Source organism: Narcine bancroftii, chromosome 4 (genome assembly GCF_036971445.1).
Source record: "Narcine bancroftii isolate sNarBan1 chromosome 4, sNarBan1.hap1, whole genome shotgun sequence".
Lineage (NCBI taxonomy): Eukaryota > Metazoa > Chordata > Chondrichthyes > Torpediniformes > Narcinidae > Narcine > Narcine bancroftii.
The window spans coordinates 313174660-313193635 of NC_091472.1; the positions used below are offsets into that span (position 1 = coordinate 313174660).

The 18976-nt window shown below is 42.5% G+C and overlaps 1 protein-coding gene across 12 annotated transcripts in view; it reads right to left on the minus strand.

The window, feature by feature from the left end:
• cfap65 (cilia and flagella associated protein 65) overlaps positions 1-18976 on the minus strand; it is a 213429-nt gene that overhangs the window by 35655 nt on the left and 158798 nt on the right. For 11 of the 12 annotated variants that reach the window (XM_069935942.1, XM_069935939.1, XM_069935940.1 and 8 more), the window contains 4 exons: positions 14832-14990; positions 12815-12958; positions 8917-9033; positions 2738-2875 (listed from right to left, as the gene is read on the minus strand). In XM_069935942.1, coding sequence (XP_069792043.1) covers positions 2738-2875; positions 8917-9033; positions 12815-12958; positions 14832-14990 — 558 coding nt within the window. The remainder of the gene's footprint in view (positions 1-2737; positions 2876-8916; positions 9034-12814; positions 12959-14831; positions 14991-18976) is intronic. The other variant, XM_069935947.1, reaches the window with a different exon arrangement.

Consider the following 18976-nt stretch of genomic DNA (forward strand, 5'->3'; position numbering starts at 1 on the left):
TGAAGCAAGGCTGCGTTCTCGCACCAACCCTCTTTTCAATCTTCTTCAGCATGATGCTGAACCAAGCCATGAAAGACCTCAACAATGAAGACACTGTTTACAACCGGTTCCGCACGGATGGCAGTCTCTTCAATCTGAGGCGCCTGCAAGCTCACACCAAGACACAAGAGAAACTTGTCCGTGAACTACTCTTTGCAGATGATGCCGCTTTAGTTGCCCATTCAGAGCCAGCTCTTCAGCACTTGACGTCCTATTTTGCGGAAACTGCCAAAATGTTTGGCCTGGAAGTCAGCCTGAAGAAAACTGAGGTCCTCCATCAGCCAGCTCCCCACCATGACTTGACTACCAGCCCCCCCACATCTCCATCGGGCACACAAAACTCAAAACGGTCAACCAGTTTACCTATCTCGGCTGCACCATTTCATCAGATGCAAGGATCGACAACGAGATAGACAACAGACTCGCCAAGGCAAATAGCGCCTTTGGAAGACGACACAAAAGAGTCTGGAAAAACAACCAACTGAAAAACCTCACAAAAATAAGCGTATACAGAGCCGTTGTCATACCCACACTCCTGTTCGGCTCCGAATCATGGGTCCTCTACCGGCATCACCTACGGCTCCTAGAACGCTTCCACCAGCGTTGTCTCCGCTCCATCCTTAACATTCATTGGAGCGACTTTATCCCTAACATCGAAGTACTCGAGATGGCAGAGGCCGACAGCATCAAATCCATGCTGTTGAAGATCTAACTGCGCTGGGTAGGTCACGTCTCCAGAATGGAGGACCATTGCCTTCCCAAGATCGTGTTATATGGCAAGCTCTCCACTGGCCATCGTGTCAGAGGTGCCCCTCCATAAATCTTCGTCCGCGAAGCCAAGCCAAGGAGAGATGTGGAAAATTCCAGATGTTTGCCAAAAATTGAAGGTCAACTTTTACACTAGTATATAAAGGTAAAGATTCCATTATTGTCACATAATACTACATTTAGAATGCAACATTCATGAAAATCTTTAACTTTCATCCACCGTGAGGCAGATAGAGCGTTGCCACTTTGTCCAGAGCCCCTCACAGAAACCTACAGCTCCTGGTGTTCCTCGGCATTCTCCCCTCCAAGTACTGACCAGGCTTGAACCTGCTTAGCTTCTGAGATCAAAAACAATCTCATGCATATTCAGGCTATTAGGATTCTGCAGTGTGATTCCTGAAAATGTGCATTTGATTATCCCATCCAAATGTTTTGCCTGTGTGCACAGGATGGTGTGATTCCAAGGTATGTTATTCAGAAGGTCACGTTTTATTAAACTTTTATTCATTCAGGAGATGCCGTACATTTCTAGACCAGATATTATTGCTTATCCCTAACTGGCCTTGGGCTTTCTTCTTGAACCATCCCTGAGAGCAAGAAAATACCATAGAATTTGAAAGCAAAAGGTACCAGGATTTACCATGATGAGAGTTAACCATTAATTTGTAAATTGTGAAAGCTTTATTATTTGTTATTTCAAGGGGAACTCGCAGATGGCAGAATTCTGCTCCTCGTGCTCTGCTCAAAGCTAAATGGTCTGTTTTATTCTCATCTTATGATTTGGAACAACTGTACAGATTTCTAAAGCAGCAGGGGGTGCAGAGGGGAAGCAGTGAGTGAGCCTCTCATTGAACTCCCTTCGAAGAGAGATCTTCTTCAAGATAGGCATCCGTTGAAGAGATTTTGCAGTGGAGTAATTGAATGGAGTGAAACATGAAAGTCTGCAGATGATGTAATTGTAGTAAGACCACAGAAATGCTGGAGAACTCAGCAGGTCTCACAGCATCCATAGGAGGTAAAGATCTATAACCAAAGTTTCAGGCCTGACCCCTCCTTTAAGGTATAAAAAGACCTCAGGCCCGAAACATTGGTTATATATATTTACCTCCTAAGGGCGCTGAAAGACCTGCTGAGTTTTTCCAGAAATTCTGTGTTTTTACTAGCTTTCCAAAGCATACTGTTAAGAATAGTGGCGGCGGAGTCAATTGTATTATTTAAGAAAAGGTTAGACAGGTCTATGGATGAGAAGAAGATGGAGGGTTATGGGCATTGTGCAGGGAGGTGGGACTAGAAAGGGGTGTTTGGTTCGGTAAGGACTAGAAGGGCCTAATGGCCTGTTTCCGTGCTGTAAATTGTTATGTTATGTTAACTAATCTCCTTGTCTGAAAGCCATGTTGTCTCTAACCTTGAAGATGAAGAGATGCTGATACTGTATGCAATAATGCCACCAATTACAAATTCCCTTCCAAGTCCCAAATTATCCTGACAAAAAAAACAGTTCAGTGATTTTTCAACACCACCTAATCAAAATCCTGGAATGCCTTACTCCAACACTTCATGATAAGCACTTTCTGAAAGCTGATCATTAGAGCTGGACAATGCTCTAGTCCAGCCAGGGTGATCATCCTAGGTGTATATATCTATAGCCTTCTTGGGGGTGGGGGGGGGGGGGGCACAGCACATTTAAGTAAAAGCCTTGTTTTCTTTTCACCTCATGTAACATTAACATTTTTAATGTTTCTTATGTAGTCAGTTGGAGAGAAGTATGGAAGAAACCAAAAGTTGACTAATTCACAGAAAGGGGGTCCCAAAACTTTGATCCCAAAACTTTGATCCCAAAACTAGGGGTGTCATAGCCTAAAAAAAAAGGTTGAGAGTAGCTGCTCTAGTCTCTATGTGAATGAATGTGCAGATAAAACTAAGTTGGCACCTGTCTTTGGAGGGTCACACTTTGGTTTTCCTGCAGGCTCTGCTCTGTGATTGTGAATTCGACCTGTTGTCGATCTTTTTCTCTTTCCCATTCCTGGAGTTCCTTCTGGTATTGTGTCACCTGTTGCTTGGAATAAACCTACCAGAGGATTGTGTTAGTTACAAACAGATTTACAACATGTTGCACTCTTGTATAAAGAAACAGAAATAGGCTCTCAAATCTGTTTTGCCATTCCAATTTGATCACGTGATTTAGTGTTTTAGTCTGCTTTTTGTTTCACCTTCTCACTTTCTGCAGTCTTTCAAAGTTCAAATTAATTTCTTGATTTGCCTTGTGTTTTAGTCTTTCTACTTTTATAAAGATTAATTTATAATTCTCTGAAAGTGGCATCACAGGTGGATAAGGTTGTAAAGAGAGCGTTTGGCATAATGGCTGTCATAAATCAAAGCATTGAGTATGGGAGCTGGGATGTTATGGAAAAGTTGTTTAAGACATTGATGAGGCCAAATTTGGAGCATTGTGTGCAGTTCTGGTCACCTAACCACAGGAAAGATATCAATAAGATAGAAAGAGTGCAGAGATTTGCTAGGATGTTGTCTGGACTTCAGGAACTGAGTTACAGGGAAAGTTAAACAGGTTAGGACTTTATTCCCTGGAGAGTAGAAGAATGAGGGGAGATTTGATCGAGGTATTTAAAATGATGAGGGGGACAGACAGAGTAAATGTAGGTCGGCTTTTTCCACTGAGGGTAGGTTAGATACAAACCAGAGGACATGGGTTAAGGGTGAAAGTAGAAAATTTAGGCGGAACTTCTTCACACTGAGAGTGGTGGGAGTGTGGAACGAGCTGCCAGCAGAGGTGGTGAATGTGGACTCAATTTTTAATGTTTAAGAAGAATTTGGACAGGCACATGGATGGGAGGGCTATAGACTGGGTGCAGGTCAGTGGGACGAGGCAAACAAAATGGTCATGCACAGGCTAGAAAGGCTGAAGGGACCTGTTTCTACGCTGTAATGTTCTATGGTTACAAATGTTTCTGCAGAGCAGACGGACATGAGAGAAGTGGAAGATCCAACTCAGTAATATAATAAATAATATATCACCCAGGAATTTTCCTCAAAATGTTCTCAAGTGGCTAAAATATATTTGATCTGTGTTAATGAAAGTGGATAGAACATTTTAAGTACCCAGAGGCAACATTAAGCTTTTCACACATTCCACACAAAGTCTGCTCTATTTTGCCCAATGTAGTATTATAATAAAGACCACTTAATCAGGTTTTTCGTGATCTTGGTTGAGCATTCTTTAATGCAACACTCGAGATCAATGGTTCTCAACCTTTCCTTTTCTACTCACATTCCACCATAAGTAGCCCTTGCTAACCACAGAGCACTTATAACCATATAACAATTACAGCATGGAAACATGCCATCTCGGCCCTTCTAGTCGGCACTGAACCAAGTCCTCTCCTCTAGTCCCATCGACCTGCACCTTGCCCATAACCCTCCATTCCCCTCACATCCATATAACTGTCTAATTTTTCCTTAAATTACAAAATGGACCCTGCTGCCACTACTTCTCCCGGAAGCTTATTCCTAAACTTTTCTCCCTTAACTCATGACCTCTTTTTCAATCTCTCCTGCCCTCAAGGGAAAAAGCATATCCACATCAACTCTATCTATCCCCCTCATAATCTTAAATACCTCTATCAAATCCCCCCCTCAATCTTCTACACGCCAAAGAATAAAGATCTAATCTGCTTTATCTTTCTTTGTAATCTAGATTCTGAAACCCAGGTAACATTTTCGTAAATCTTCTCTGCACTCTCTCTACCTTATTGATATCTTCCTATAATTTGGGGACTAGAACTGCACACAGTTATCCAAATTTGACCTCACCAATGCCTTGAACAATCTCAACATTACTTCCCAATTTCTGTATTCAATGTTTTGATTTATTAAGGCCATCATACAAAAAGTTTTCTTCACCACCCTATCTACATGAGATTCTACCGTCATGGAACGATGAACTGTTATTCCTAGATATTTCTGCTCCACTGCATTCCTCAATGCCCGCCCCCCCCCCCCCCCATTTACTATGTATGTCCTGTTTTGATAATTCCTACCAAAATAAAGCACTTCACACTTCTCAGCATTAAATTCCATCTGTCATCTTTCAGCCCACTCTTCTAAGCAGTTCAAATCCTTCTGCAATCTTTGAAAACCTTCTTCATTATCCACAATTCCACCTATTTTAGTATCATCTGCATATTTACTAATCCAATTTACCGCCCCATCATCCAGATCATTAATGCAAACGACAAAGAGCAAAGGACCCAATACAGATCACTGAGGCACACCACTTGGTACTGGCCTCCAGCCTGACAGACAGTTATCCACTATGACTCTCTGGCATCTCCCTTCCAGCCACTGTTGAATCCATTTGTCTATCTCAAAGTTAATGCCTTGGAGTGACTTCATCCCTAACATCGAAGTACTCAAGATGGCAGAGGCCGACAGCATCGAGTCCACGCTGATGAAGATCCAACTGCGCTGGGTGGGTCACGTCTCCAGAATGGAGGACCATCGCCTTCCCAAGATCGTGTTCTATGGCGAGCTCTCCACTGGCCACCGTGACAGAGGTGCACCAAAGAAGAGGTACAAGGACTGCCTAAAGAAATCTCTTGGTGCCTGCCACATTGACCACCGCCAGTGGGCTGATATCGCCTCAAACCGTGCATCTTGGCGCCTCACAGTTTGGCGGGCAGCAACCTCCTTTGAAGAAGACCGCAGAGCCCACCTCACTGACAAAAGACAAAGGAGGAAAAACCCAACACCCAACCCCAACCCACCAATTTTCCCCTGCAACGGCTGCAACCGTGTCTGCCTGTCCCGCATCGGACTTGTCAGCCACAATCGAGCCTGCAGCTGACGTGGACTTTTACCCCTTCCATAAATCTTCGTCCGCGAAGCCAAGCCAAAGAACCTAGTGTATGAACCTTCCATGTGGAACCTTATCAAAGACCTTACTGAAGTCCATATAGACAACATCCACTGCTCTACCCTTGTCAACATTCCTAGACACCTCTTCAAAAAATTCAACGATTGGTCAAACATGATCGCCCATGCACAAACCTGTGTTGATGTTCCTGTCTCTCCAGATATTTATCTATATTATCTCTAAAAACACTTTCCATGAACTTACCTACCACAGACATCAAACTTGCAGGCCAATAATTGCTCGCCTTGCACCTCGAACCCTTTTTAAACAAAGGAACCCTATGTGTAACACCCCAATCCTCCAGCACTAAACCCATCTCTAATGACATTTGAAAAATCACCGCCAGAGCCGCTGCTATTTCCTCACTAACCTCTCAAGGTCCTGGGGAAAATCCCGTTGGGACCAGGAGACTGATCCACCTTTATATGCTTCAAAAGCTCCAGTACTTCCTCTTTCTTAATCACTCTAGTTTCCATAATTACCCTCTTTGCTTCCTTTACCCTGCACAATTCAATATCCTTCTCCTTAGTGAATACCGAAAAAAAGAACTTGTTCAAGATCTCCCCCCATCTCATTTGGCTCCACACACAGTTGTCCGCTCTGATTCTCTTAGGGACCAATTTCCCTCACTTTCCTTTTGCTTTTTAACATATTTATAGAAACCTTTTGGATTTATTTTCACCCTGTTTGCTATAGCCACCTGGTACCTTCTTTTAGCTTTTCTAATTTCTTTTTACATTCAATGCATTCTCGAACATCTCCTTTATTCCTTGTTTCTTATATTTTTTGTAGGTTTCCCTCTTTTTTTGAACCAAGTTTCAAATATCCCTTGAAAACCATGGTTCACTCAAACTTTAGACTCTGCCTTTTATCCTGACATGAACATAAAGATTTTGTACCTTCAAAATCTTGCCTTTAAAACATCACCATTTCTCTACTACATCCTTCCCATAAATTGTCCTAATCCACTCCTCGTAAATCCTTTCTCATCTCCTCAAATTTAGCTTTTTCCCACTCAAAAACCTCAACCCTAGGCCCTGGCCTATCCTTTTCCATAATTACATTGAAGCTAATGGCACCATGATCACTGGACCCGAAGTGCTCCCCAACACATACCTCCATCACCTGACCTATCTCATTCCCCAACAGTAGATCCAACACTCCTCCCTCTCTAGACAATACCTCTACATGTTGCTGTAAAATACTATCCTGTACACATTTTACAAACTCCAATCCGTCCATCCCTTTCACAGATTGAGTTTCCTAATCTATATTTGGAAAATTAAAATCCCCCACAATCACTAATGTGTGCTTATTACAAATATCTGCTATCTCCCTACAAATTTGCTCCTCTAGTTCTTGCACCCCATTAGGTGGTCTATAATACACTCCTGTAAGTGTGACTACCCCTTTCCCACTCCTCAATTCCACTCACTCAGCCCTCTAATTTATCCTGCCTAAGCACTGCAGTAACATTTTCCCTGACAAGCAATGCTACACCACCCCATCTTGCCCCCCCCCCCCCAATTCTATCACACCTAAAGCAACAAAATCCAGGAATATTTAGCTGCCTGTCACATCCCTCCTGCAACGTCTCACTGATCGCTACCACGTCATACTGCCAAGTGTCTATCCACACCCTAAACTTTGTCTACAAGCTTTCTCTGTGCAATCCAACCTTCTCCTTGTTGATCTCCTTCACGTGGTTCCCTCCCCCCAACTATTCTAGTTTAAAGTCTCCTGAGTAGCCTTAGCAAATGTCCCCGCCAGGATCCTCATCCCCCTGGGATTCAAGGGCAACCCGTCCATTTTGTACAGGTCCCACCTTTCCCAAAAAAAGGTCCCAGTGATCCAGAAACTTGAATCCCTGCTCCTTGCTCCATCGCTTCAGCCACGCACTTATCCTCCTCCTCATTCTGTTCCTGCTCTCATTGTCGCGAGGCACAGGCAGTAATCCTGAGAAGACTCATTTCACTGTCCTTCTTTTCAGCCTCTACCTAACTCCCTGTACTCACTTTTCAGGACCTCTTCACTATTCTTCTCTATGTCATTGGCACCGACATGTACCATGAATTCTGGCTCATCTCCCTCCCACTTTAGGACATGAGCAGCAACATCCTGGACTCTGGCACCAGGGAAGCAAACCACCATCCGGTTCTCCTTTCTGTGTCCACAGAATCCCCGATCTGTCCTCCTATTGAGTCCTCTATGACTACTGCCCTCCTCTTCCTTTCCCTACCCTTCTGAGCCACAGGGGCCAACCCTGTGCCAGAGGTACAGCCACTATTGCTTTCCCCCAGCTAGACTGTTCCCCCCCCCACCAACAGTACTCAAAGAGGAGTACCTATTATTGTAGGAGGAGTCCTCTCCAGCACCTTACTCTTCCCTTCTCTCTCCCAACTGAAACATACTTATTCTCCTCCCATGCCCCTGGTGTAACCATCTGGCCGCAACTCTTATCTATGACTTCCTCATTTTCCCTGACCAGGGTGAGGTCATCGAGCTGCAGCTCCAGTTCCCTAACACAGTCCCTGAGAAGCTGCAGCTCAGCTCACCTGGCATAGACAAGAACGTCCAGGAGGCTAGAAGACTCCAGGACGTCCCACATCTGACACTGAGAACAGCAAACTGCCCTCACATTCATTTTTTCTCTCTCCCCTTCCTCAAGTGCAAAAGAAACAAATAAACCAGTCTTCTGCCATAAGTACTCTGTGGTTCTTAGGGGATTACTCTAGGTGGTAGTGAGTGGAAACAAAACGTTTGAGCACCATTGCCATAAAGGATCCCAACTGAAAATGTTGACTGACCATGCCGACCCATGGTCGCTGATTTGACCTGCTGAGTACCACCAGCATCTCCTCATTTGCTCATTGCTTGTACTGGGATTGCCGTCTCTGCAGTGAAACTCATACTTGCAGCAAAAGGCAAGAGTGCATTGGAAATGAACTAGAACAATTCCTGAAAAAGACAATGCCAGAACTGATGAAGGGCTCTGGCTCAAAATGTCAACCGTTCTTATTTCTCTCACGGACTGAATTCCTCCGGCTGATTGCGTCTAGCTTTGAGTTCCAGCCTCTGCAGCCTTCCGTGTGTCTCTGAAGACCAGACGTACATCCATTTTGCCACCCTTTTGATCTAAGAGCTTAAGCTTCCATTATTGTTTGAAGCAAACGTATTACCTCACAGATGAGATCCAGGTCATAGAAGCAAGGAGTTTTACAAGCCCTCAGCGTAACAATACAGTGTGTGCTGCCGCCAGGTTGAAGCACCCCAGAGATAGGAGCAATACTCGATGCCTGTTAAAAGAACAGGGATAAGTTAGTGAGGTCAGTGCAGTCACAAGGCAATGCGTTCCAAAGCCGCTAATTAGCCTAAAAAAACCTCACTGAGCCAAGAGTATTGCATGGACTATAATAAGGAGAAAAGATGGTTTCAAATCATTTTGAAATATTGTCATTACAATTCATAGCCTCATCTCAGCTCTGTGAACAGGAAGTTTTAACTACCATAGGTTGTGGACAAAAAACAGTTGATCAAAGTGGAATGGGAGATTGGCAGGTTTTTTTTGAATACTTTATTTATAAATTTAAACCTCAATATAATGACATTATAAAAAATGATTACATGTGGTAAAATACTCCCAACCCCTCAACCCACCCTCCCAACCCACACCCCTAAAAAAAGAGAAAAGGAATAAAAAAACTGGAGAAGGCCGAGATTATAAAACATTTCTACAGAAAAATCTGTTGGTGGTTACCAAGAAGTGAGGCCTTCAGAGAGTCCATCCTCCATGCAAACCAACATTTTGTAAATATGGGCTGCATATTTTCCAAAAAAATATGATATTTGTCTCACAGCTTATGTGATTTTCTCTACTGGTGTACAATTACCAAGTTCTGCGTGCCATCTTTCCATGCCTCAATCTATTTCTGACTTCCAATATATTGCTATATACTTCCTAGCAACTGCTAAAGCAATTAACACAAATTCAATTTGAGAAATATTTAAATTTAATTTTGACCCTATAATCTTAATATTACTCAATAAAAATAACTTCGGGTCCTGTGGGAATTTGACCCCAGTAATTCGTCCCAAAAAATTACCTACCCCTAACCAAAATTGTCTAACTTTAGGACATTGGCAAGTTGAATGAAAAAAGGTTCCAACCTCACATCTTCACCTAAAACATAAACCTGACACGGCAGGATTTAATCTATTTAATGTTTACAGAGTCAAATATAACTAATGTAAAAAGTTATATTGAACTAACCTATATCTTACATTTATGTTTAGTCACATTATTCTTACACAAATCCATCCAATCCTTTTCACTTATTTGAGTATTTAAATCTAATTCCCATCTTAATTTTGATTTATGCACCTCAATTTTGGGGGCCTTAGTTTGAAGTAAATTATACATTGGTGAAATAAATTTATTTACAGTAGTGTTACAAATCAGTAATTCTAATTCACTTTGATTAGGTAACTTCAAAATAGAACCTATTTTGCCAGATAAAAAAGATTTAACTCGGTAATAACAAAATAAATTATTACTAGGTACATTAAATTTTACCCTCATTCTTTCAAATGTTATGAATCTTCCATCCTCAAAACAATCTTCAATCCTCTTAATACCCTTCTGTCTCCAAATCCTCAAGAATTGGTTATCCATTAAAAAAGAGAGTGGTAGTGTTGAAGTGAAAAGGGAATTAAAGTCTTCTCCCATAATTTGCATTCTTCCGTCATTTCATCCCTCCCGATTTCTGGGGAGCATCACCGCCCTCTCACACCTTCCCCCCCACACTCCAAGCCTGACAATATTACGATATATATAGGCATGAGTTCTGTCTGTTAACTTAACCTTGACATGATTCTTCCCCTTTAATTTTTTTGTTCAATAACTAATTATTTGAAAATTCTTCCAATCCTTTTGCAGGTTGATGTTATTTTTTGGCAGAATATGTGTTAAAGGCTGTGTAAATGCATGTTGTGGAAGAATGCAGCTTCTCAGGAATGTTGTGCAGCAGTAGTAGGAATCGATGGTCAACAGCATAGCAAGAAACAAAGTAGAGGTCAGTGTGAGAAAATCACTGTGTTATGTGGTTGCATGGGGTCAGTGAGGAAAAGATAAATGAAGCCATGAAGGCAAAATACAAAGACGCTGGTGAAATTCAGTAGGTCACGATGAGTTTCTCCAGCAGTTTTTGTGTATTGTCTCAACCCCAGCATCTGCAGACCTTTTTGTTTAACTCAGTTTAAGCAAAGGATAAGGGATCTGAAATGTCTACTGAGTGACAGGTGAGTGAAGGGGAGAGTAGGTTAGGGACAACAAAGGCTGCAATATTCTAAGTCAGTGGTTTTCAACCTTTTACTTTCCACTCACATCCCACTTTAAGTAATCCCTATGCCATAGATGCTCTGTGATTTGTAAGGGATTGCTTAAGGTGGTATAAGGGTAGAAAGAAAGTTTAAAAACCACTGTTTTAATCGTCCCCCATTGACTTGTTATGTGCAGGGTTTCAGAGCTCCAAAAGGAAATGGGCCAATGACCATTTTTCTCAAATAATTTCAGTAACAATTGGGTCTAGAGCAGTGATTCTCCATCTTCTCTTCCCACCCACATCCAACCTTAAGCAATTCCTTACTGATCACAGAGCACTGATGGCAGAGGGATTACTTAAAGTGGGATGTGAGTGAAAAGAGAAAGGTTGAGAATGACTGTTCTAGACGCTAAAGTTTACTGAAGATTCAAGTCCAAGAACAACTGAGGTGTCTTGAAACTAGAGCAAAAAAACCTATCTGCTAGAGGACAAGTCTTGGTGAAGGATGCCAATCTAAACCTTGACTATTGTTTTTCTCCCACAGATGCTGCTCGACCCATTGAGTTCAGCAGAGTGTGTTTTGCACCATGATTCCAGTGTCTGCAGTCTCTCGAGTTTCACTGGTCTTGAAAACTAGAAATACTTTGATGAATAGTTTAATAGAATATTGATTTGGGTTTATGAGTTTATGGAGGTTTGGAGTAATTTAATAAACACTGCTGTCTTATTAGCCTGACAGAAAATGATGGAAGGAAAATGATTCCTGAGAGCAGGGGTTTTGGATGCAGTCAGAAAGGGAGAATGGATTAAGGATCTTCTTCACAATGAGCCAAAACCAAAATTGAGAACCTAAAATGTCATGGAGACATGGATCAGGCCCTTCAGCCCAACTCATCTATTCTGATAAAGTTGGCATTCTAGGTCAGCCTCATTTGCCTGCATCCATCCATCTCCTTCTAAAGCTTTCCTATCTATATACTTTTCTTTCTTTTCTTTGGCTTGGCTTTGCGGACGAAGATTTATGGAGGGGTAGGTCCAAATCTGCTGCAGGCACGTTGGTGACTGACAAGTCCGATGCGGGACAGGCAGGCACGGTCGCAGCAGTTGCTTATTCAGTGATTATTTAGCATGGCGACCAGGTACATCATATAGAAGGGCCAATGCAAAGAACAGGAAAATGCTGCAGAGGGTTGCGAACTTGGCCATCGCCATATCATGGCCATCAATCTTCACTCCAGTAAGGATGTCGACATGAGGTGATATCTCAAGAAACCAGCATCTATGATCAAGGACCCTCATAACCCTGGCCAGGCTCTCTTCTCACTGCTACCATCAGAAGGAGGTAGAGGAGCCTGAAGACACACACCCAATGGTATAAAAACAGCTTCTTCCCTCCGCCATCAGATTTCTGAATGGACAATGGCCCTAGAGGCACTACCTCACTTTATTTTCACACTTTGACACTAATTATTTATATCTTAAATCTTGCATTAAAGGAACTGCAATTTATAGCAATTTTGTACCTGTAATGCATAACACTGCAACAAATTTTGTGGCACGCGTTCATGACACTAAACCCGAATCTGGTTCTGATCACATGGACCTTGCAACCAATATACGAGTACCATCCTTAGCAGAAAAATAAAACATTATTGCCCATTATATGCAATGAAGACAAAGTCAAACAAAATTCGATCTGGTACCAATTTTACGGTATGACCATCCAGCACTTTGGGCAAGCTGATGGATCTTTTACCTCACTGACATGCGCTGACATCGAGTGCCAGCTGTAGGTGATGACCTCTGTCTCCGAAACGTTGTACAGAAAGATGAAGCGGCTACTTTTTGTGAAGACAGGAATATTCCCAAAAGAAATCCGCTCCTCTGACATAAACATCAGCTGCAAGAAATATCAAAATACCCTTTTATTTAAAAAGTCATTTGTTGCAATGGAGCAAAATCTCTCCCGTACATTGAGTAAAAAACACAGAAATGGTGGAGGAACTCAGCAGTTCTCACAGCAAGCATGGAAGGTAAAGATATATTAGTAACATTTCGAGCCTGTGCCCTTCTCAAGTGCATCTCCAGTACAAATATTGCCATATGTTAAAAATGACGTGAATTTCATATGAAATAATCAAATACAGTAAAACATTTGGTATGCAGCATCAGTAGGGATTGGAAGATGCCGGATAAGTGCATTTTCTGGTTGTTTGAGACTTACTCTCACGAGGCCTAACTAATACGCCTGCATTAAGAATAAACAGTTTAAAAGACAAAAATACTACACTGAAATTACAATGAACAAACTTCTCTTGCATGAATTTATAAATTTAACTTTATTTTCAGTGACATTCTTTAAAATTTAACTGTTGCTCCATCTTCAGTTTCCTCCCCCTCAACGGAGCCGACCGAAATAAGAACAATAACTTTAAAGATAATTAACACCCCTTCCCCCCCACAAAAAAAAGGTTACAGGGTAAAGCCTCTGATCAGGCTGGCACTTACTAAGCAGGGATAAGGAGACACTTTAAGAGAGTCTTGGTGAATTTCTATTGTTGCTGGTCTATGACGTTATATGCATTATGGCTAATCTTGGCTAATTCCTCCAGAATGGAGGACCATCGCCTTCCCAAGATCGTATTATATGGCGAGCTCTCCACTGGCCACTGTGACAGAGGTGCACCAAAGAAAAGGTACAAGGACTGCCTAAAGAAATCTCTTGGTGCCTGCCACATTGACCACTACCAGTGGGCTGATATCGCCTCAAACCGTGCATCTTGGCGCCTCACAGTTTGGCGGGCAGCAACCTCCTTTGAAGAAGACCGCAGAGCCCACCTCACTGACAAAAGGCAAAGGAGGAAAAACCCAACACCCAACCCCAACCAACCAATTTTCCCCTGCAGCCGCTGCAACCATGTCTGCCTGTCCCGCATCGGACTTGTCAGCCACAAACGAGCCTGCAGCTGACGTGGACTTTTACCCTCTCCATAAATCTTCATCCGCGAAGCCAAGCCAAAGAATCTTGGTGATATTGTAGTCAGAGTTTTACAGCATGGAAGCAAACCTCTCAGTTCAACTCATCCATGGTGGCCAAGTTGCCTACTGAGTCCATCACATTTGTCTGTGTTTGGCCCCTTTCTCTCTAAATGCTTCTGATCCCCATTTACATTTAAACATTGTAATTACCACTTCCTCTGGAAGCTTGTGCCACATAGCCACCATCTACTGTGTGCAAAAGTTGCCCTTCAGGTTCCCTTTCTATCCTTCCCCTCTCACCTGAAACCTATGCCCGTTAGTTTTAGACACCCCTACCCTTATCTATGGCCGTCATGCTTTTATACGCCCCCAGAACAGTCATTCTTAACCTTTTATGGCTAGGACTGTGAGCAAAGTTTTCCCTGTGAAGCAGTCAAGTTTTGGATTCTTCCATACTTCTCTCACACTGACTATATAAAAAACATCAAAACTATTTTATGATTTCAGTCCATGCCCCCCTTAAATGTGCTGTGGTCCCCATTGAGAATGGCTGTTCTAGAACTCAGACTTCTACTGTTCTGTAAATAAAACTTAAATTTAAAATTTAAATAGCTTCTCCCATAGTGTAATGTATTTTTAAATCATAGTGTTTTTTAAAAAATAACTAATTCAAATTATTATTTGAACAGAGATTTTACAGTTACAGGGATTTGAATTGGACTCTTGAGATTTTTTTGTCCAAATTTCTGGATTACTCCCCAAGCAATTTAACCACTATCCAACATAGGTCTCACCTGCCCAATGACCGGAGCTCGTTGTACACCTGGGGCTCCAAAGAAGGAAGATGGGTCATTAAAAGAAGCACAAGTGCCCAGGATGCGCTTGTCATACCCAATGCCTGTGAAGGTCACTAATGCGGAGTCCCCATTCAGGATATGGATCGGGACGTCCACCTGAAGGAAGGCAAAGCAGCAACCAGAAATGCAATCGATTAGAAGAAATGCAAAGCCACAAGGTATTGGAGCCAGGACTCGAGAGGGTGATGAGGGCCAGAAGGGCACCGAAGGCTTCCTGATCTTGTCAGAGGTTTGGAATGGCGCTCAGGTTGCTGAGGGATCGAACAGGACTCTGTGCGGCTGCAGAAGCACTGGAGGGGAATCCACGGACACTCAGTGTCTCTGAAGGGACTCTTTTTTGCTTCTCTTACTCCTATAAAAGGGGCACTGGGCAATACTAATGGTGACTCTTTGTTTGCCTTACAGCAGACAAAAGTTAAAGTATATCATGGATGTTACATTTTAATGTCTAATTGCATTACAACCTTGAACCTTGAATATATTGAATTTACAGAGTGAGGTTAACGAGTAATTGTGTTACAGTGCACTGCAATCATTAATAGAAGTTGATATTTTAATGAGATACTGCATAGTGGAGGAAGTTGATGGGAAAAAGAGAAGGATATTTGAATGTAATTGAAGTCTGCAGCTGCTGGTCTCCTGTGCAGTACACAAAATCGCTGGGGCATCTCAGCAGGTCACTCAGCACCAATAGGAAGCAAAAGCCAGTTGACGTTTCAGGCCTGAACCCTTCATGGGGAGTGGTGAAAGTCAGGCATACCCCTGAACAAAAAGGTGGGAGAAAGGGAAAGGGGAGGAGTAAATGCATACAGGTGAGAGGCGATAGGTGGATATGAGTCGGATAGTAGAGGAAAAAGCTAAGTAGTAAGAGGGGAAGAGGCCACGGGGCTAAGAAAGATCACCCTCTGATAGGAGAAGGAAGGGGTGGGGAGTTGGATTAAGAGAGACAGGGGGTGAGGGAAAGCGAGACTGGGGGGATGAGGGGGTTAATGGAAATTGGAGGTTGATATTGCTGCTGTCTGGTTGGACACTGCTGAGATGTTCCTTAAATTTTGCAGGTGGCCTCAATTTGGCAGTACGAGGTGTTGGACAGACATGTCAGTGTGGCGATGGTTGCAAAATTAAAGTGGTAGTCACGGGGAGGTTGCAGTGGACAGAGTGAAAATGCTGAAAATTATGATCTCCAGTTTGCATCCAGTCTCCCCATTATAGAGAAGGCTGCATCGGGAACACCGGATGCAGTCGATGACCCCTGATGATTCAAAAGTGTTGCTTAAGGTCCCAAATGGTGATGGTGGGAGGAAGTGTAAGTGTGGCTCTTCTTGCAGTCACAGGGGTAGGTAACAAAAGGGAAATTGGTGGAAAGAGTTGAGAGATTCACAAAGGGAGCAACTCCTACAGAAATCAGAGAGGGGAGGGGAAGCTGTGTCTGGTAGTGGGATCCAGTATTTGGTGCTAGAATTGCACAAAATAATATGTTGGATGTTCTTGTTGAGTCTTTTAAATGTCCCTACTGAGATATGCTGCAGGGCGAACAAACAAGCTCAAACTATGAAGGCTGTATTACAGGCTTTAATTCGCTTAAAACCTGCACACAAGGTTCAGCCTCTCTTCTGGCTCCATGTGCTCTACTCCCACCCAAGGGACTGGCGTGAGTCTTTATATGGGGCCGGTGATTGGCAGGGAGTAGGTGGAGCCAGCCTCCCAGGTTACATCCCTGCAGATATAGTAGGTTTCCCCCTGCAGTAGTGGTTGCATCACTATTACCTATTGTACAAGGCTCCATCTCGAATCCCAACAATGCATTCAGTTCAGTTCAGATTTATGGACATCGCATACAACCCTGAGATTCTTTTTCTGCAGGAGAGGCAGAATTGCCACTTATTGGTACTGCAACAAAACTGTCCACAACCTACACATGTAAACAAATAAAGAACTCGAAGCAAATTGAGAGGAAAACAAACAATAAAGTGCAGAGCCCTTAACTAAGACCCTGATTGAGTTTGTCGTTGAGAAGTCAGCTGTTCCTGAACCTGGTGGTCTGAGTTTTGTGACACCTATACCTCTTTACCGATGGAGGCAGTGAGAAGAGAGCGTGTGCTGGGTGGTGCGGATCCCTGATGATTGCTGACGCTCTCCGACAGCAACGTTCCCTGTAGATGTTCTCAATGGAGGGGAGGATTTTGCCTGTAATGTCCTGGGCTGCGTCCACTACCTTTTGCAGGGCTTTATGCCTGGGAGTATTGGTATCCCCATACCAGACTGTGATGCAGCAGGTCCGCACACTTTCTACCATACATCTGTAGAAAAGACCCATCTCTGACATCTCCCCCAAACTTTCCTCCACTGATATTGCCTGGGAAAAAGGTGCTAGCTGTCCATCTTATCCATGCCTCTCATAACCTTTCACACCTCTATTAACCACTATACGTTCCCACGGGCAATTTGTTAAAATCACATCTCATGTGTGCCATATTTTATATCAACTTTTCATCTCTGCTAAGTCATTTTAATTTGATTTTTGACTTTCTGCTGGTCACAAGTAGCAGTCTGTTTATTTACATACTTTAGGAAAAAATGTGAAGCGGCTCCAGCCTCAATCCTGCCTTCAGCTTTCAAAAATATTCATCAAATTTTGGTTTTGGTCTTGAGTGGAGGGTGGTGAGGGAAGGGGTTGGGGGAGGGGAATGCAGTCAAAGATCTGTAAACACTGCTGCTGTGGCAAGCCTCAGATCAGAAGCACTTATCAGACATTCAGCCACAAGGCGAGAGGTCCTGGAGGAGACAGACACAATAACTTCAGCAACCCTTTTCCTGGCCTGAGCTCACAGCACGCACACTCCACGGCTAGAGAGAGTGCTTGTAAATGGTTCCCAGTCACTTTTGATTCATATTTTCCAGGAATGCAATTTTCAATTTATGTTATTTGAAAAAAAAGCCAGAATATGTATTTCATTTCCCACCAAACTCATGAGGGGGACAAGAAATGCTGAGAAATAATAAACCAAACACAACCTAGACTTTATTCCTCTGTTTAATTCCAGAAATTGGTGCCAGAAGTTTCAACTATTGACCAGTGTTGTTTTACCCAAAGGAATAATATTAATTTAAATTCTGTAAAATTAATAGTTTTTTCAGACAAATTTTATCGTTTTAGTTTTCAAAAATAGTTTAATCTCATTTTAATTTGTTGACAAAAATGAAATTTTACACTAGGACTTTATGTTCTGCATTTTACCTGATGCAAACAGTATTCTTTTTCGACTTGTGGCACGACACAATTTTTTTAGGTATTTCATTGCCTTATCTCTGTTTAAAGCAGTGACAGATCAAATGAAGGCAAAGGATGTGTATTCAAGGTCTGCTCTGGAGGCTTGATCACTGCATATTGACTGGCATTTCAGTGTGCAAAATCAAACTGACCAGGCGCTCAGTCCAACAGATATGATTGACCCTTTGAGCAAGACAGTTCCAAGTCGGCAGAAAGGATACAAAGAGGCAATTTCAAAGGTGACCGGATGCATTCTCCTTAAATAAGTTAAATAGTATTATGGAAAGAGGGTTAATGTCAAAAAACCTTAATCGTGATTGGGTTATTTCAGGTTTCTAGCAACTGTTCGATCTTTCATAAAATTACCTTTCCCTTGGTCACCCTACAGATCAGATTAACTGGTCATAATTATTATTATTAATTCTTCACATTTAGACTTGGAGCACATAACAGGCACTTCAGGCCCACAAGCCTGAACTGGACAAATACACCATGTCACCAATTAACTGTATGTCTTTGGTTCCATGGGAGGAAACCGGAGCATCTGGAGGAAGCCCATGGTGTCACAGGGAGAATGTACAAGCTCCTTATAGACCAGTGGTTCTCAGACTTTATGGCCCTAGGCCCCACTTTAATTATTAAAAAAAATGTACCTCCCACCATTAGTGGAAAAAAGTTATATATTTCAAAGGAAGTTTTAATTAAATCATTTACTGCAAGTGTATTTCAATGCAATTAGGGTCGTGAACACATATTTCATATTCAACTACGATTTCAATATGTCATCCATCTCAAACACACATTCAACAAT